At 44.5% G+C, this 20,956-nt stretch overlaps 1 protein-coding gene across 1 annotated transcript in view; it reads right to left on the bottom strand.

Annotated features, from left to right (window-relative positions):
* Nucleotides 1–13,180, bottom strand: part of LOC126260296 (uncharacterized) — a 54,766-nt gene extending 41,586 nt beyond the window's left edge. Inside the window, exon 1 of the mRNA XM_049957620.1 lies at nt 13,083–13,180. Coding sequence (XP_049813577.1) covers nt 13,083–13,110 — 28 coding nt within the window. The 5' untranslated portion in view covers nt 13,111–13,180. The remainder of the gene's footprint in view (nt 1–13,082) is intronic.
* Nucleotides 13,181–20,956: the final 7,776 nt, after the last annotated feature.

Genomic DNA, 20,956 nt, shown 5'->3' with positions numbered 1-20,956 from the left:
TGACTTTTGCGGATCAGGTAAGACAATTGTTCATTTAGAATATATCAAAAAAACATGCCAATAACTAAAAAGCAAAGTTTGGCTGTGTCAGGATTGTGTGCTGTTACAATTGCATCGATTATATGTTACAACTAAGTAAAGGCTGCAGTAATACATTGATTATTCTTCGAAAAATATGTAGATATATATCGGAATTCGTTCTTCATCTTGTATTACTTAGCTGTCCGCCCCGATAGCTGAATGGTCAGCGAGACGGACTGCCGTCCTAAGAGGCCCGGGTTCGATTCCTGGCTGGGTCGGGGATTTTCTCCGCTCAGGGACTGGGTCTTGTCTTCAACATCATTTCATCCCCATCCGGCGCGCAGGTCGCCCAGTGTGGCGTCGAATGTAGTAAGACCTGCACCAAGGCGGCCGGACCTGCCCCGTAAGGGGCCTCCCGGCCAATGACACCAAATGATCATTTATCTACGCAACCAACACAGCACAACAGTCACTTCAGAATGTGTTAGAGTCCTGAGATTGGTCGTGGCCGGACGAAAAGCGAGTAAACCGGTGTCAACCGATTTCTGCCAATTCAGAGTTAGGGAAACATCACTCTTCTCTTTGCGAACAAAGTGTAAACATCATCTTTGTTTACAGCATGTAACGGTTTATAAGTCATGTATTACGACCACTGGAGGTATGCTCTTTTAGTTAATTTATTTTTACATTTGCTTTTATGTTCAGTCTTTAGTCAAAGACCTCCACAGAGTTTTGATCTGAAATAGTGTTTGTTTTTTCTCTACTAGAAAGACACGCAGGTTACCCCTAAAGTGTAAAACAACACGAACATGTCATAATACACTCTTCCACCAGATGTGGAGGTTTAAACCTTTGAAACGCCTTGTAGAAATAAATAAACAGTGACTGGTAACATTTAAGTTGTTGTTTCATTGGATGTGAATAACGGTCGAGGTAAAGCCTAACCTAAAATGTTTGCACATAAATTTGCCATTTTATTTATCAGCAAACTCCTACAGAAAGCCTTCTCGCAATTTTACGGATACCAAGAGACGCAGTAACCAATTTAAGAAAATTTTAGAGCCTTCTTGCTAATTTACAGATAACAAGAGACGCAGTAACCAATTTAAGAAAATTTCAGTTTCTCCTGGTATACCAGGAATGGCGTTTTAAAATGTCTACTACATTGTTGCTCATGAGTAGTGAATCTGACGCACCCTTTAAGCTTGCTGTTGAGAACTGAACTTGGGTTGTGCAGGCTACTTTGGAAGAAAAAAACTGTTGCTTGTTTTTCAAACTGTTCTTTTATCAGAAATGTAACCATAATAAACTTTGGTAAATGTGGCAGAGGCGGTTGAAAACATGTCCATGACAAAGATGAACGAAATGCTAGGAAAATTAAATGTGAAAAATTAAATGTTGTCATGCAGACAATGGGCGATTTGATTCAGTGATAAAATGAAATGTCATTGCACTTTAAATGCATGTAATGTACCAACAAAGCAAGGCAAGAAATAAGTGTAGCTCTCAGCAACTGCTTAAAACTGAGAGAGCTGTGAGTAATGCGTGTACAGGAAAGTAGATTGTGGCTCAGCCTACTGAGAAAGATTGTCAGCTTGAACGGATGTTAATTCTCGTCCTGGAGGCACGCCAAACATGGCGTGTGGAACAAACGCTGCAAGGCACACTTACAAGTTACCCGCAGGAAACAAAGCTGACGATGGACGAGTTAGTTTAAAAAATGCAAATTAAGGAATTCGGCACTTGACAAGAACGAAAACTGACTGACGTCAATGCACAGAAGGCAGCATGCAAGATAGTGTGCGACACAAGTTAACCAGTGTCTCAATACAGGTAAATTACCTGGGTAAATCACGTGGCCACACAAGTCGAATTAAACACCACTCCAAGAGCAAAACCACTACCAGCGAAACAAGTGAAGCGGGAAGAACACTGAATGCTACCGGCCAAAAAGACACAATGTTAAGTTTCCACGCCGGACTGCAGCAAATATGTTCGGAAGCAGGAGCTATGCCAGTGTTCCCCTTACGACAAATCTGATTCCTTTTACTGCAGACGAGAAAGAACTAAAAATGAACAGCGTTAACAGTTTGAAGACCAAGCTAACTGGTCCTCCCGACAGTCTGCATAAAAGATGTGATTCCGAAGATAAATTTAGAAGGGGCATGGCACATCGTGCTTAACAACTAAAACTGTGGACAAATACCCAGCAAATATCATTGACTAGCATCTAAGCAACAAAGTTGGTACACTCTTCCAAAATGAGGTTTAGAGAAAATCATACACAACAAGTACAGTGTTCTGGTAGATCGTCTCGTCACAAAAGGAAACTATCCATTCAAAGAGCATTGTCTATCCAGAGGTGTGTAATGAGGACTTCTTGCCACCTCATTGGCTGGAGGAAGTTGAGTAGTTGGCGTCAAAACCTGCAGTTTGCTGTTTTTCATTCCCAGTCACTCATCCACTCAATGACGTGTAAACCTGTACCTCAACAGATGGGTCACTACCTACAACTGTGCTATACTAGGTGCTAACCATGTCTCCACTTGTCACGCATGTTCTGGTATCCAGAAGAATATCACCCACTTCAATTTGGCCACTGTTTCTATGACAGACAGACAATACATTGTAAGGCATCTAGAATGTCTTAAAAGGGAAAGTCAGATTTAAAGAACGCAATCTTGGAATGATAATAATTGTGAAAACATAATTATTATTATTTATTGGTTTGGTCAACTAAGTACCACATGAAGTACCTTATGTCTTCTTTCTTTTCTCTTTTCCTTGTTTCCCGTAGCTTTTCATTATGTCCCTATGTCGTTCTTTTCTTTCTTCTGTCCATATTCCAATTGTCTTTTGCTTTGTTTTCTTCTAAGAGCCCTTGACACTTTTTACTTTTGCTCTGAACTTTTCTTTTTTCCTGTTTCTTCTTCCATTGTTCCCAATTCTCTCAGTTTTGCTTCAACTCATTTGATTCACATCACTGTTGTTTTTGGGTTTCTTTCAAAGGATTTCAAAATTATTTTTGTTATTCTTTTTTCATCTTTTAAGTGTCCATAGAATGTAACTCTTCTTTTCCTCGTTGCATTTTTATTCGTTCTGTTCATTCATAAACTTCTTTATTACTTTTTAATTTCCATTTTCCTTTGTCATATTTTGGTCCCAAATTTTCTTCATTATTTTCCTTTCCTTCTTTTCCATTACACCTAAGTCTTTGGCTGTTTTTAACGAAAGGCATTCTGAAGCATCAAGGTACTGCCCTCTAATGCCAGTATTATAGTGCTTGAGTTTTGCTTTAATGGACAAAGATTTCTTGTTACGCATGTTCTTTTGTTAACTGAACAGCAACTTCCATTTTCCTTGCCCTTGCTACGTTAGCGTCCTTGTCCAAAGAAATTGGCTTATTACACTAGTCAACAGCCGTTTTGCATCTGGGATGTGATACCTCAACTAGTATGTGTTTTGGTGTGTATAATCCGAATATACTTTTCAAAATGTTCTAGAACGTACCATTTTTGAGTTTTTAAAGGTTTTTTTATTTTTCGTATTCAGTGTTTCGCTTTTTGCTATTCTTCTGTTTTGATGTTTAATTGTTTGTTTTTGATTTGCAGAGGAGACCTAGAAGATATACAAATCGTCAGTAAATGGTTGGTGTGGTAATCTAGAGATGTGAAAGAGATCCTCAGTGAGTGTTTCCTGTGAAAGATAGCGCAAACTTTTTGTGTTTAAAACTTACGCTAAGAAAAATGGCAATTAGTAAATCTCGTTGCTGTCTAAACCACGCCGACAACTTTTGTTATGTGTGTGGTAAATTCACTCCAAAAGCCCAAAGAAAACCAATCACTGATTTTGTTAGGAAATTTTGATTGTCCTGTTGGTGATCAAGATAAAAATTTTGCACCTCATATTGCTTGCATAACCTGTTCTACAACCTTAACCGAGTGGTTGAAAGGAAAATGCAGAGCCATGCCATTCGCTGTTCCGATGGTGTGGTGTGAGCCTAATGACCATTATTCAGACTTACAAATATTTTGGGACATTAAAGCAAAATTAGACATAAAATAAAGTATCCAAATGTCTCTTCAGTGCAACTGCCTGTGCCCCACGATGAGGGGGTTACCTGTTCCTGTCTGTAACATGAAACCCACAGAACCAGACACTATGTCAAGTGAATCAGTAGGTATTGGACATGTAGAAGAGTACTGCCCTCAGTATCATGACACTTCGCCTCAGCTCTTTAATCAAATGGAATTGAACGATTTGGTTCGCTATCTAAAACTTTCGAAACAGCAAGCTGAACTCTTGGGGTCGAGACAGCAACAACGGAACTTTCTAGCTCCAGGGACAAAAATTTCCTGTTTCAGATCAAGAGGTGCTTCCTTCGCTCAATATTTTGATATGCAGAATTCAATATGTCTATGTAGAGATGGATGTCAATGGTCTGCTGATGCAGCTAGGTGTGCAACATAAGCCACAGGAGTGGCGACTATTTATTGACTCCAGTACTACCAGCTTGAAAGCAGCACTACTGCTTAATGGCTATGGCACTTTTATCTTACGCAGTAGACTTGAAGGAAACTTATGAAACCATGGCTCTACTGCTAGAGGCAATTACATATAAAGATCATGAATGACAGCTTTGCTGCGATTTAAAAGTTGTTGCACTCCTTACAGGTTTACAGGCTGGATTCACGAAATACTGCGCCAAGAAGCACTATACAGTCAAGGAATGGCCTATAAGGAAGTCATATGTTCCTGGAAACGTAAATGTTAACAATACCCCATTGGTTGAGCCAGATAAAATCATTTTGCCTCCCCTTCATATCAAGTTGGGCCTTATCAAGAACTTTGTAAAAGCTTTGGATAAAGAAGGTGAGGCCTTCAATTACTTAAAAGAAAAGTTTCCCAAATTAAGTGAGGCAAAGCTGAAAGAGGGTATATTTGTTGGACCACAAATAATAAAATTGCTGAAAGATCCAACCTTTGGTACCTCACTCACAAATATCCAAGTAGCTTCTTGGTCTTCTTTTAAAGCATCTATGAAGGGCTGTTTGGGTAATAGAATCGACAAAAACTATGTTACCATTGTGAATGATCTGTTGGACAACTATAAGAACATGGGGTGTAGAATGTCGCTTAAAATTTACTTTTTACATTCTCACCTTGATTTCTTCCCGGAAGCGATGAGCATGATGAACGCTTTGACCCAGACATTCTTACCATGGAACACCGTTACCAAGGCCATTGGAACCCTTCGATGATGGGTGACTGTTGCTGGTGTCTTGTTAGGGAGAGTGATGAAATGGCAAACAAAAGAGCTCCGTCGTCGAATTTTTCAAGAACTAAACACGATTAAAGGTGAAAATATCTTCTGAATTAATTTGGACCTTTTATTGGCATCATGTCCATATACACATACAAAATAGTATTGATTTCAAACGTTCTGAATGTATATTTTTGTTTGACTTAATTGTGTCAATATTCGCTATTACCATTTTTTATTCTGCTGTTTATCTAGGAAAGGTGACATCATAGAGCAAAACTGATTTTACCAGTGATTCAGCACCCCAAAATTAGGTAAAAATAACCCATTTACAAATCGGATGCAGGAAAAAGGTATAAATTTGTTAACTAGTGTTATTTCATCTAGATGTTTAATTCTTCCATAATCAGTTTCCACGTATTTTGATGCCTCCTTCGCAACTTTCGTACACTCTTTTTCTGCAGAAAACGTACAAAAGCCTGCTGTTGAAGCTCTCTCCTGTAGGAGATTCATCTGTATTGTTCCATATTCTATAGATTAAGATGGGATGGTAATATCATTTGCAAAAGCCAAACAGTCAGTCTCAGATTATTCCCTTTTCTCCCAAATATGATTTTCTAAAGTCCTTCTTCTTCTGTTCTTTTCCTCCATTCCATGATTACGTTTCCTAGTACACAACAGAACAGCAGTGAGAACAATCCGACTCCTTGTCTTACACCAGCATCGATCTCAAATGGCTTCGAGGTTTCACCTAAAAAATTTAACTTCGTATTTGTTAGGGTGTCACTGATTTGTTGTCAGCCCCATAACTTTTTTAAAGATGTTGAATAGTTTTTTCCTGTCCGTCGAATCATAAGCCTGTTCAAAGTCTACAGCACTGCAATTTTCCACGTTTCAGCAGTTACTGAATCTTCCCAGCGACCTTATCATTTCTACAATTTTTAATGGTATTTTGAATTGCTTCCATGCTGGGGAGAGGGTTTCTGAGTTTGTGTAGCTCCATCCTGGAATTTATTCTAGAATTTTTGCCCCCGGTTCCTCAAAATTGGTTATTATTACTGTTATCACTAAATGTGACAAGGTTGCAGAATGCAGCATTAGTTATCTTTTGCAGGGGAAAAACACATTTTTTATGATACTGGACAATACAGTCTTAAAATGTAAATAAATATGATATTACATCAGCTGTATAGTTTAGTATAAACTCAAGGAAATTTGTGCTGGACCAGAGTTCCAACCTGGATTCCGGCTTATCGTGAGCTCTCACCTTAACCACTGTGAGTATCCGTGCATGCCTCACTCCAAACTTCCCTATGTCATAGTGTCGACGTCCCATAGTGCTCACATGTTTCTTGTAATTCCCGCATAGGGAGAGACAAAGTTTTCCTCGTCATTTTGCCTTGCTTCAGCATGAGATACAGTTAGTGACAACTCTGCATTTGACTGTGTCGGCATAGTTCGATGCAGATGTCTTCAGATATGTCTGAATGGAGTGCGAGAACTCTGGTACATAGTCACTACGACATATGACAGTTAGGATCGGTCTGGGAGGCGTGCACGGATATCTGGAGTAGTTAAGGCGACCATCCGCAGTAAGCGGGAAATTCAGGCTATAGTCCCAGACTGAAACAAATTTTCATACGTCTATAGTAAACCATACAGTAGATGTGATATAGTATTCACGGTCTGCGAATATATTTCATAATTTAATACAGCTGTAAACCGTCAGCAGTGTTTCTTCCCCTAGATTTGCACGCTAACTACCATTGTTATTATTAAAAAATGGAGACATAAAAATATCATTCATTTTACAAACCTAAATAACAGGTTAGGAAAGGAGAAGGTATAGACCATAGTTTATTATGAGTAACCATCCTCGCATTTATCTCTAATGAACTGGGGAAATCACGTAAAATATAAATAAGAATTGCTGGACCATATAAACTATCATTTTTCATTCATACCATATGTCGACGTCTACATATACATCTGCATACAGCTCATTAAAGCACCATATGGTGCATAGCTGAGGGTACATTGTACAACTATTAGTCATTCTCTTTCCTATTCCACTCGAAAATGGTGGGGGGGGGGGAGGGGGGGGGGACTGTCTGTATGCCTCCGTATGAGCCCTAATTTCTCTTATCTTGTATTAGCGGTCTTCACGCCAAATGTACTTTGGTGGTAGTAGAATCGTTCTGCAGTCCGTTCCAAATACCTGTTATCTAAATTTTCTCAGTAGCGTTTGTGAAAAGAAATGGGTATCCCTCCAGGGATACGAAGCAGCTCTGTATTGTATGGAACAGGGGAGCTAGCAACGACGGAGAGGCTTCGTCCCCGCCGTAGCCCTCAGTGGTTCACAGCCCCACAACAGGCTACAGCAGCCCACGCACCCCACCGCCGCCCCACACCGAACCCAAGGTTATTGTGCAGTTCGGCCCCCAGTGGACCCCCCTGGGAACGTCACACACCAGACGAGTGTACCCCCAATGTTTACGTGGGAGAGTAATTATGGTGTACGCGTACGTGGAGAAAGTGTTTGCGCAGCTATCGCCGACATAGTGTAACTGAGGCGGAGTCAGGGGAATAAGCCCGCATTCGCCGAGGCAGATGGAAAACCGCCTTAAAAACCGTCCACAGACTGGCCGGCACACCGGACCTCGACACTAATCCGCCGGGCGGAGACATACAGGCAGTCGTTTTTACCTCGCTCTATGTGCGAGTGGAACAGGAAAGGAAATGAGAAGTAGTGGTGCAGGGTACCCTCCGCCACGCACCGTGCGGTGGCTTGCGGAGTATCTACGTAGACGTAGATGTAGATGGACCAACAGTAAGTGCGGTGCGTGCGGTGGCTTGCGGAGTATCTACGTAGACGTAGATGTAGATGGACCAACAGTAAGCTATTACAGCTCCGCTTATTTATTAGTAATAATACACAGTGTTGTGACCGGAATAAGGTTGACGGTCTAATGTTCAGGATCATGGAAATTAGAACAGCGATACCAGTTAGTAGACAGTAGAAGAAGTTCGCTAGTCTGCAGAAGAACATGTCGATAGCTTCAGTTGAGGATAATTCTCGAACTGTTATTAACCTGTCTGATAAAGATTTGACTGAAGTTGAAATTTCTCTTCTAGCAAAAGGAGGCAATTTCGCTGTGACGCCGTTGAAACTACCCACGGATTATAGCAAATATTGAGGCAGTGATCCGTCAGCTTACACAGCAGTCGGCTGATGTAATTACGATGCAAATAGCCAGCTAACAGTAATGTGTCGCAGGCACAAAGAAAGGCGCTGAGGAATATCAATGCGGATAAAAACATTGTCGTTCATATTGCAGACAAGGGTAACGCCTCGGTCCTGATGCGGAGTGAGGACTATCATGGAAAGATCAATAATACACTCCTGGAAATGGAAAAAAGAACACATTGACACCGGTGTGTCAGACCCACCATACTTGCTCCGGACACTGCGAGAGGGCTGTACAAGCAATGATCACACGCACGGCACAGCGGACACACCAGGAACCGCGGTGTTGGCCGTCGAATGGCGCTAGCTGCGCAGCATTTGTGCACCGCCGCCGTCAGTGTCAGCCAGTTTGCCGTGGCATACGGAGCTCCATCGCAGTCTTTAACACTGGTAGCATGCCGCGACAGCGTGGACGTGAACCGTATCTGCAGTTGACGGACTTTGAGCGAGGGCGTATAGTGGGCATGCGGGAGGCCGGGTGGACGTACCGCCGAATTGCTCAACACGTGGGGCGTGAGGTCTCCACAGTACATCGATGTTGTCGCCAGTGGTCGGCGGAAGGTGCACGTGCCCGTCGACCTGGGACCGGACCGCAGCGACGCACGGATGCACGCCAAGACCGTAGGATCCTACGCAGTGCCGTAGGGGACCGCACCGCCACTTCCCAGCAAATTAGGGACACTGTTGCTCCTGGGGTATCGGCGAGGACCATTCGCAACCGTCTCCATGAAGCTGGGCTACGGTCCCGCACACCGTTAGGCCGTCTTCCGCTCACGCCCCAACATCACGCAGCCCGCCTCCAGTGGTGTCGCGACAGGCGTGAATGGAGGGACGAATGGAGACGTGTCGTCTTCAGCGATGAGAGTCGCTTCTGCCTTGGTGCCAATGATGGTCGTATGCGTGTTTGGCGCCGTGCAGGTGAGCGCCACAATCAGGACTGCATACGACCGAGCCACACAGGGCCAACACCCGGCATCATGGTGTGGGGAGCGATCTCCTACACTGGCCGTACACCACTGGTGATCGTCGAGGGGACACTGAATAGTGCACGGTACATCCAAACCGTCATCGACCCATCGTTCTACCATTCCTAGACCGGCAAGGGAACTTGCTGTTCCAACAGGACAATGCACGTCCGCATGTATCCCGTGCCACCCAACGTGCTCTAGAAGGTGTAAGTCAACTACCCTGGCCAGCAAGATCTCCGGATCTGTCCCCCATTGAGCATGTTTGGGACTGGATGAAGCGTCGTCTCACGCGGTCTGCACGTCCAGCACGAACGCTGGTCCAACTGAGGCGCCAGGTGGAAATGGCATGGCAAGCCGTTCCACAGGACTACATCCAGCATCTCTACGATCGTCTCCATGGGAGAATAGCAGCCTGCATTGCTGCGAAAGGTGGATATACACTGTACTAGTGCCGACATTGTGCATGCTCTGTTGCCTGTGTCTATGTGCCTGTGGTTCTGTCAGTGTGATCATGTGATGTATCTGACCCCAGGAATGTGTCAATAAAGTTTCCCCTTCCTGGGACAATGAATTCACGGTGTTCTTATTTCAATTTCCAGGAGTGTATTTTCGATCCCACGAATTATTAAAAAAAAAGTTTTAGAAGGACCCGACTACGAAGATTTTAAAAATCGCTAATCGAGTGGTGAAAGCGTCTTCACTCTCCTCTGACGATAAGAAACTACTCTGCAAAACAGAAACGTACCCCACTAGGCTCTGTGGATTACCCAAGGTGCACAACCCACAGATTCTTTTGAGGCTTACTGTGAGGGCTATAGGGTCTGCCACCCACGAATTAGCTAGATACCTTGCTTCACTGCTGCAACCTTATGTTAGTGGAACTGATAGCCTTATTTAAAATTCATGCCATTTCATTGACAAGTTAAAAGAAATCCGCGTGGTCCAAGGTGATATCCTTGTTAGTTATGATGCTGTGTCGGTATTTACCATGATTCCAGCGAAGAAAGCTATCTCACGTATAGCTGACATTTCTCCAGAAGATATTGTGCAGTTATTCAGGCACTGCCTCACCATGACTTATTTTCAATACAATAATGATTTTTATGAACAGATTGACAGTGTGGCTATGGACAGTCCTCTCAGTGCAGCTGTTGCCAATTTGTTTATGGAGAACGTTGAACAACAGGCGTTGCAGACTTCCAGGGAAAGACCAGCTATGTCGGTGATACTTGCGTAGTACGGGCAAACGGTGCAGAGAAACTGGATGCCTTCCCGACACATCTCAACTGTATCAATCCGAAAATACGATATACTATGTATACGAAGAATAACATCCAACTGGATTTCCTGGTTGTGTCTGTTATCAAGCGAGGGGATGGGGCGTTGGGCCATAGAGTATACAGAACAGCCACGCATACTGAACGTTACCTCCATAAAGATTCTAACCACCACCCCAGACAGAAAAGAGGGGTGATTAGAATGTTGACAGATAGGGCACACATAGTTTGTGAACCGACTTACTTAACCCTTTCAGACCTGAATTTTTTCTGGCAGGAGGAAAATTTTTCTTTGTGCTCTAATGCTCGTAGGTGATTCTTTAACGGTTTTAGATGCTAGATTTATACACATATATGTACAATTTCAAAATTTGCTTTGTACACTTGCCCTCATTTTACGGACTAAAATAATAAGTCTTGAAATATTCACTGTTCTAATAAATAAACTGATCATTCAAGAATTACCACGCAAAATAACAATATAACATTCAGTTATACAGTGGAATATAAGTAACGAACCACTTCCGTGTATTCTGGTGGCCACAAGCTGCTGCGTACTGCTACATTCACTTATTGATAATTTTATAGTTATGCGCAACAGGCGACAGCACTTGTGCATGATGAAAAGATTTAACATCCAAAAATGTGTACATGAGGTTTCCATTGAGGAAAAATGTTTCTGTTGCAGATAATACACAGCAAACACAATTGTAACCAGAGGGTCTGAAAGGGTTAAAATACGAGCTTGAACATCTACGGTCGACATTCAAGAAGAATGGTTATTCTAACCACTTTACCCTCGGGAGAAAATCAGGAGCGATGAGAAATGACGGCCGCACAAAGAGAAAGTTTTCCTTCCCTTTATCAGTACGATTACAGATCGCAATGGGAAAGTGTTGAGCAAGTACGGTGTGAAAACTATCTAGAGAACCACCGGGAAGGTGAAGGAAAAGATACACGACTTGCTACACCGAGTGAACATAAAATTTCTTGTAGTTGTGGACTGGTTTATATTGGTACCTCAAAAAGAAGTGTTAACACACGCCTCGTTGAACACAAGAGGAATTGCCGCCTGAGACGTACGGATAAATCAGCCGTAGCGGAACATCTGTACCAAGAGGGTGACCATGAAATAAAATTCACAGAGACGAGTGTCGTATCAGAAACGTCGCATTATCGTTCGCGTACATATAGTGAGGCTATTGACATTTAGGAACACCATAATAATTTTAACAGAAAAGAGGAAGGTGTTAAATTAGATACGATTTGGATGTCAACATTGCAACGTAATAATGATAATCGATTACTTTCAATCGAGAATGCTGACATTACCAGCGATAATCTTGTAGCCGACGTCAGGTTATAGACTGCGGTGCCCTCTGCACTGCCTCCTATGTACTCGGCGCTCCCTCGAGTTGTGGTTGCAGTTCGTCATTTTACCTCTAAAGATGTCTCCCGTAGTCGGAGAGAAAACGTTAGGAGAATGTTTCATACATCGACCGCGGCCTACTAGCCCGGAAGTTTTAAGTGATGTCAGTACCAGCCGTGAAAGCCATTGTCTGATCGAACTACTAAGTTTTTTTTTTCTAAATTTGACTCGATTTTGTAATGACTGAAATAACGTCACATACACACTGAACCAGTGAAGTTTACGTCGTTTCCTCCTCCCTCTCTGGATGCTTCACATTTTTTATAGGCAGTGTACTTTTTGTATGAAGTGGGATAATATCTTGAAACAGTGTATATCAGTCACAGAGAAAATTTTTAACCCAAAAGTAAGCCATAACATCATTCTGTTTCATGAAGCTCTTGTACACCCCTATTTAAGAAACGCACAGATTCCTCCAGTTGATATATGAGATTATGAAACTAGTGTCTCACTACTGCACTTCTATAAAAAGAACTGTGTAAAAAAAGTGTGTAGAGCTTTACAACGTACATTTTCAATTGTTTGACACAAAATGTGAAGGATGTTAGTGACAAACAAAATGTTTTCAAACCCAATCAGAAGGCGTCTCCCCCTTCTTATTGCTGGAGGAGTATTTTATGTGCAGCACGTAAGTCTCGCCGATTTGAAATTCAATTAAATGAATGTTCGATATTAGTATATTAGATGCATTCGATTACGTAATATTAACGAAAACTCAGAAAAAATGAACTGGCAAAAATGAGTAGGCTACCGTAACTATTAAAATAAAGGTTTTCTTAAATGATTCCAGATCCGAATGAATGCTGGTCTAGTTCGCACTAAAACGCCACGATGGCGATGGAAATGTATGACCGACTCGCCTTCGAGCTTTACTCACCAAGGCAGAGAACAAGACAGACCCTCATCGCGCTACTTTGGTACCAGATGTCACCGCTGTTTTATATAACGGCGCAGGCGTAGCTTCAGCCATTCCCCGCTCACTGGTCACGACCGTGGCTATCCTTTGCGCCAGCTTACGGGCCTTTATCTCCCGGGCGTGCCTTATCTGCAGACCGTCTAGCAGGACAAGCGCCGATGACCAAAAAACTGGCATTTCTAGCAACCTGCGGCTGCTGCGAGATATATGTGGCAATACCAGAGTTAAAAAGTTAACACGTCATCGAAAATTGAGTGGATACTTCCCGAACAGCATGTTGGAACGATTACAAAACGACTAAACCTACTGACAACTCTTACGGCGTTACGAAGACGTCCATCTCCAAAGAAAACAAAAACTATAAAAAAAATGTTCAACAAGGAAAGACAGGAAGAAATATTAAAGTTTTACAACATCTGGTACTAGAAGTTCACGTCTTAATGGGTTTGTGGTCTGCAATCAAAAACTGGCTCATCAAATACACTCCTGGAAATTGAAATAAGAACATCGTGAATTCATTGTCCCAGGAAGGGGAAACTTTATTGACACATTCCTGGGGTCAGATACATCACATGATCACACTGACAGAACCACAGGCACATAGACACAGGCAACAGAGCATGCACAATGTCGGCACTAGTACAGTGTATATCCACCTTTCGCAGCAATGCAGGCTGCTATTCTCCCATGGAGACGATCGTAGAGATGCTGGATGTAGTCCTGTGGAACGGCTTGCCATGCCATTTCCACCTGGCGCCTCAGTTGGACCAGCGTTCGTGCTGGACGTGCAGACCGCGTGAGACGACGCTTCATCCAGTCCCAAACATGCTCAATGGGGGACAGATCCGGAGATCTTGCTGGCCAGGGTAGTTGACTTACACCTTCTAGAGCACGTTGGGTGGCACGGGATACATGCGGACGTGCATTGTCCTGTTGGAACAGCAAGTTCCCTTGCCGGTCTAGGAATGGTAGAACGATGGGTTCGATGACGGTTTGGATGTACCGTGCACTATTCAGTGTCGCCTCGACGATCACCTGTGGTGTACGGCCAGTGTAGGAGATCGCTCCCCACACCATGATGCCGGGTGTTGGCCCTGTGTGCCTCGGTCGTATGCAGTCCTGATTGTGGCGCTCACCTGCACGGCGCCAAACACGCATACGACCATCATTGGCACCAAGGCAGAAGCGACTCTCATCGCTGAAGACGACACGTCTCCATTCGTCCCTCCATTCACGCCTGTCGCGACACCACTGGAGGCGGGCTGCACGATGTTGGGGCGTGAGCGGAAGACGGCCTAACGGTGTGCGGGACCGTAGCCCAGCTTCATGGAGACAGTTGCGAATGGTCCTCGCCGATACCCCAGGAACAACAGTGTCCCTAATTTGCTGGGAAGTGGCGGTGCGGTCCCCTACGGCACTGCGTAGGATCCTACGGTCTTGGCGTGCATCCGTGCGTCGCTGCGGTCCGGTCCCAGGTCGACGGGCACGTGCACCTTCCGCCGACCACTGGCGACAACATCGATGTACTGTGGAGACCTCACGCCCCACGTGTTGAGCAATTCGGCGGTACGTCCACCCGGCCTCCCGCATGCCCATTATACGCCCTCGCTCAAAGTCCGTCAACTGCACATACGGTTCACGTCCACGCTGTCGCGGCATGCTACCAGTGTTAAAGACTGCGATGGAGCTCCGTATGCCACGGCAAACTGGCTGACACTGACGGCGGCGGTGCACAAATGCTGCGCAGCTAGCGCCATTCGACGGCCAACACCGCGGTTCCTGGTGTGTCCGCTGTGCCGTGCGTGTGATCATTGCTTGTACAGCCCTCTCGCAGTGTCCGGAGCAAGTATGGTGGGTCTGACACACCGGTGTCAATGTGTTCTTTTTTCCATTTCCAGGAGTGTATATTCCTGCTGTTGTTTCGGGATTTATAGAAACTAGCAAATGATTACAGCGAGCTGCTCCGCTCGCTCACCACTCTCTCCTGTCCTCGAAAGAAAAACCTTGCAAGCCTCACTCAGATGCTGTCCCACCAGACAAACAGACGTATCAGTTCAGTATCAGTGTGTAATGGGTATGATCAGTAGCAAGTGTATCCATGGTCGTGAAATCTCAAAACTAGTTTGTCATTCACCGCGAAACTAACATGGGGTCCTTCCTCCACAACCCAACAGGTCCCATTCCACTCCTCCCCCATCTCCCCCCCCCCCACCCCCACCCCACACCCAAGCCATCACAGCCAAGACAAGCTATCTATTTCAGGTCCAGCGTGCACCCTTGCAAACCATTAATGAAAATATATTTATGTACAATCAGGCTACTACTCAGGTTACCAGATCAGTATATTACACCCACAGGTTGTTCTGGTCCTAGGCTTTTATCTTTGGATACCTAAATGATAAAATGATTCCTTTTTGAGTGATTGTCTGTTCAAGCATAGCAATGGGAATGGCTGTTTTGTGTTTACTGGGATAGCAGCTGTCACAGTGGTAACAAATTCATGCAGACTAAGGTAATAACAGGTATGACATCTGAGATTGTGGCTATGCAACGACAATTTCTGTACTCTGAGAAGCATTTGTGGGACCAGATAGTTCTCTCTGAACCCAGATCAGCGTATGAATCACCTCTACCGTGTACGAAACAATCATCTAGTGGCATTCGACATGTTGATCCAGACGTTAATACTCAAAACTAGAAATCATGATGTGAGACCTTAACTTTTCTCGACGAATTTAATGTTCAAATAACTTACGGGCTTGCTGCCGCGTGACGTCATCAACCACCGCCGATATTTCGACAGGAGCACACCCTGCCATTCTCAAGGCACAAATGCAAGGAGGAGGAAATGTACAAGAAAATTTATTACCTCGGTTCACAGAGGAGAAACAAGGAAGATATCACAAACAGAACAAGTGTCAACACAAAGATAACCAACATCAGAAATATCGATAGTGACTATTAATCAACAGGTGAGGTAGCACTAATTCTGTGCCTCTGTTTTTTGATGAGAGACAGAGCCGGATTCCAAGCAGCATTTAAACAAAATCCACCATCTCTGTTAATAAGGTTGCTTGATAGTTTGACTTCAACAGCTTCCTTAATAACACTCTCCCAATAGCTGGACGTGCAAGCCAGAATCTCCTTGTTGTTGTATTCCATAGGATGACCGGTGTCAAGGCAATGTTGTGCAATAGCGGATTTGCTCGGCTGTTGTAAGCGTGTGTGAAGCTTATGTTCAATACACCGGTCTTCCACAGTCCTGATTGTCTGACCAATATATGACATGCCACAGCTGCAAGGAATACGATAGACCCGCGCTTTGGGCAAACCAAGATCATCTTTTACGGACGGTAACAGGGCCTTAATCTTAGAAGGTGGTCGAAAAACACATTTCACGCCATATTTCTGCAAAATACGGCCAATCCTGTTGGAAATGCTTCCTGCGTAAGGCAAAAAGGCCGTAGACTTAGGTGCCACTTCGTTGCTATCGTCACTCACCCGTTGCACAGAAGGCTGATGGCGCAACGCACGTTTGATTTGCCTCTCACTATAACCATTCTGACGAAAGGTGACTTCGAGATGTGATAGCTCAGCTGCCAAACTTTCAGGGTCTGAGATAACGTGGGCCCTGTGAACCAAGGTACGAAGTACTTCACGCTGAGCTGGATGGTGACAACTATCAGCTCGCAGATACAAGTCAGTGTGAGTAGGCTTCCTAAACAGAATGTCCCAACGTACCATCAGTCTTCCTTTTGACCAACACATCACGGAAGGGAAGGCATCCATTCTTTTCCACCTCCATGGTGAACTGAATATTCGTGTGGATTGAATTCAGGTGTTCCAAAAACCGATTTTGTTTGTGTTGACACTTGTTCTGTGTGTAGTATCTTCCTTGTTTCTCCTTTGTGAACCGAGGTATTAAATTTCCTTGCACATTTCCTCCTCCTTGCATTTGTGCCTTGAGAATGGCAGGGTGTGCTTCTGCCGAAATTTCGGTGGTGGTCGACGACGTCAGCCGGCAGCAAACCCGTAAGTTATTTGAGAAATCATTATGTTCCCATTGTTGTGTAAGAACTCATTCCTCGAAGTGAAACAGCAGACAAGTTAGCCAAAGCAGCAAGTTACGACGGAGAGGGGGACCATCTTTTACACGTCCTGAAATTAGTAAACGGAGAGAACTGGAGCGCATAATGATAAGATTTATCTAATATCTTATGCAGAGATTAACCTGGCATTGATGATACAGTTCTCGCACGAGAAAGTCAATACTGTAGAGTCTAGAAGATTTGAGAACACTGTAACCCTCTTCACGTCCAGCCACAGCAGTTACAGAAAACAACTACATTGCATTTGCTAGTGGGCATTCCCATTGTGCGACTGTGGTAAGAAAGTGCATGCAAACTATGTCATCTCTGATTGTCCAACCAGGTATTATACTACCAGCCATTTGATCATAATGTACTTCCATCTGCGGACTTGTATAACCGATCTACTGTGCATAAAAGTCTTTGCGCTTAAGCTTGGTGTCACTAACTGAGACGAGGTGCACTGTACCGATTACTGTTCATGTCATTCGAAGCTGGCCAATGGCCGAGACGCCCAAGGAGATGATTCTATTGAAAAGAATGTGGTCGAGACAAGGCAGTTATGTTATGCAACTATGACTGCCGCTTTTATGCAATATATTTCCTAACATGCAATGAGTTGAGAAAAGTCATGAGATACCTCCTGATTTCATGTCGAATCTCCTTTTTCTCGGAGTAGTGCAGCAACTCTACGTGGCATGAACTCAACAAGTCGTTCGAAGTCCCCTGCAGAAATATTGAGCCATACCGCCTCCATAGCCGTCCATAATTGCTAAAGCGTTGCCGGCGCGGGATTTTGTGCACGAGCTGACCTCTGGATTATGTCCTTTAAATGTTGAATGATTCATGTCGGGCAGTGTGGGTGGCCAAGTCATTCACTCGAACTGCCCAGACTGTTCTTCAGACTAATTGTGCCCAAGTGACATGACATTGTTGTTTGGGAAAATGAAGTCCATGAATGGCTGCAAACGGTCTCCAAGATGCCGAACATTACCATTTCCAGTGAACGATCGGTTCAGTCGGACCATAGGACCCAGTCCACTCAACGTAAACACATCCCAAATCATTATGGAGCCAACACCAGCTTGGACAGTGCCTTGTTGGCAACTTGAGTCCATGGCTTCGTCGGACTGCGCTACATTCGAACTCCACCAACAGCTCCTACCAACTGAAATCGCGACTCATCTGATTAGACTACGGTTTTGCAGTCGCCTAGGGTCTAACCGACATGTTTACGAGCCCAGAAGAGACGTTGCAGGCGATGTCGTGCTGTTAGCAAAGCCAGTCGCGTCGGTCGTCTGTTGCCATAGCCCATTAACGACATATTTCGCCGCATTGTCCTACCGGATATGTTCGCTGTACGTCCCATATTGATTTCGGCAATTGTCTGTTAGAACTGACAGTTCAACCGAACGCCGGTGTTCGCGGTCGCTCAGTGTAAGCCTTCGGCCACTTCGTCGTCCGTGATGAGAAGTAATGCCTGAATTTCGGTATTCTCGGCACACTCCTGACACCGTGGATCTCGCAATACTGAAATCCCTAACAATTTCCGAAATGGAATGTCCCGTGCGTCTAAGTGCAATTGCCATTCTACTTTCAAAGTCTCTTAATTCCCATAATCACATCGGAAACCTTTCCACATGAATCACCTGAATACAAATGACAGCTCCACCAATGCACTGCACTTTTATACCTCGTGAGCGCGATTCTAGCGCCATCTGTATGTCGCTTTCCCATCACTTTTGTCGTCTCAACGTATCCCTACTACATACACTTTTCGTTGAAGTGCAGGCCACGTTTTAACCTAATACAGATGATGTTCATCGTTTGGTTTTAAATCTCTTGCAGTTTCCGCGTTTGCAAACTACATGACTGGATTTCAGGTTCGCCTGTTGTGCAAACAAGAACACAGCAAACATCCACGGATAACTTTTGAATACATTGTGGGGGTGAACAGTGATCTATGTGTTACAAATATTTACTATCAAAAACAGTCTTGATCACAATTTACTTATTACGGTGACCGGTTTCGACCACTACTGTGGTCATCTTCAGACCAAACTCCTTCTGGTGGTAAATCACTACACAACTAGATGACCACAGTAGTGGTCGAAACCGGTCACCGTAATAAATAAATTGTGACTGTTATTGATAGTAAACCCACGGATAAATTCAACAAATCAGGCGCATACGAACTCACACTGAACTCTCGTTCGTCAGAACACACATGGTAAGCATGCACGAATCTTAAAAAAGAGATATTGACAACACGTCAGAGCTCTAAAAAGTAGCAACTCCCATAATACTTTCCTGATCAGTTAATAGCCCGCAAACATCACCCTCGTGAAATAGAAGTGAATTCAAAAACACTAAAATCCAGCCACAACCTACAATATGCAACAGCTTTAGATCCGCTCCTACATACCATATGTTTGTGAGTGCCAAGAGATTTCAATACGAAATGAAAGGCTCACATGCAGAGCTTACGCTGACGACTTGGGTGTTTTCATTGAAAGTTCATGAGATGTTAACATCTCACATAACGTCCTCCGATGATACGAAAAAGCTACAGGTGTTATTGTCAACCCCAAAAAGACTGCGATGTTGCCAGTTACAAATAATAAGTGGAATATACAGCGGAACTGGTTCACTACCAAAAATCAACACCAAGTGTTAGGCGTCATTATGGCAAATAACCCACAAATAATGGAGACTCTCAATTGGCGCACAACGCTATATACACTCCTGGAAATTGAAATAAGAACACCGTGAATTCATTGTCCCAGGAAGGGGAAACTTTATTGACACATTCCTGGGGTCAGATACATCACATGATCACACTGACAGAACCACAGGCACATAGACACAGGCAACAGAGCATGCACAATGTCGGCACTAGTACAGTGTATATCCACCTTTCGCAGCAATGCAGGCTGCTATTCTCCCATGGAGACGATCGTAGAGATGCTGGATGTAGTCCTGTGGAACGGCTTGCCATGCCATTTCCACCTGGCGCCTCAGTTGGACCAGCGTTCGTGCTGGACGTGCAGACCACGTGAGACGACGCTTCATCCAGTCCCAAACATGCTCAATGGGGGACAGATCCGGAGATCTTGCTGGCCAGGGTAGTTGACTTACACCTTCTAGAGCACGTTGGGTGGCACGGGATACATGCGGACGTGCATTGTCCTGTTGGAACAGCAAGTTCCCTTGCCGGTCTAGGAATGGTAGAACGATGGGTTCGATGACGGTTTGGATGTACCGTGCACTATTCAGTGTCCCCTCGACGATCACCAGTGGTGTACGGCCAGTGTAGGAGATCGCTCCCCACACCATGATGCCGGGTGTTGGCCCTGTGTGCCTCGGTCGTATGCAGTCCTGATTGTGGCGCTCACCTGCACGGCGCCAAACACGCATACGACCATCATTGGCACCAAGGCAGAAGCGACTCTCATCGCTGAAGACGACACGTCTCCATTCGTCCCTCCATTCACGCCTGTCGCGACACCACTGGAGGCGGGCTGCGTGATGTTGGGGCGTGAGCGGAAGACGGCCTAACGGTGTGCGGGACCGTAGCCCAGCTTCATGGAGACGGTTGCGAATAGTCCTCGCCGATACCCCAGGAGCAACAGTGTCCCTAATTTGCTGGGAAGTGGCGGTGCGGTCCCCTACGGCACTGCGTAGGATCCTACGGTCTTGGCGTGCATCAGTGCGTCACTGCGGCCCGGACCCAGGTCGACGGGCACG

The sequence above is a fragment of the Schistocerca nitens genome, chromosome 5 (genome assembly GCF_023898315.1).
Source record: "Schistocerca nitens isolate TAMUIC-IGC-003100 chromosome 5, iqSchNite1.1, whole genome shotgun sequence".
NCBI lineage: Eukaryota > Metazoa > Arthropoda > Insecta > Orthoptera > Acrididae > Schistocerca > Schistocerca nitens.
Note: the sequence above shows the minus strand (reverse complement) of the source record. Positions and strands in the feature narration are given on the sequence as shown.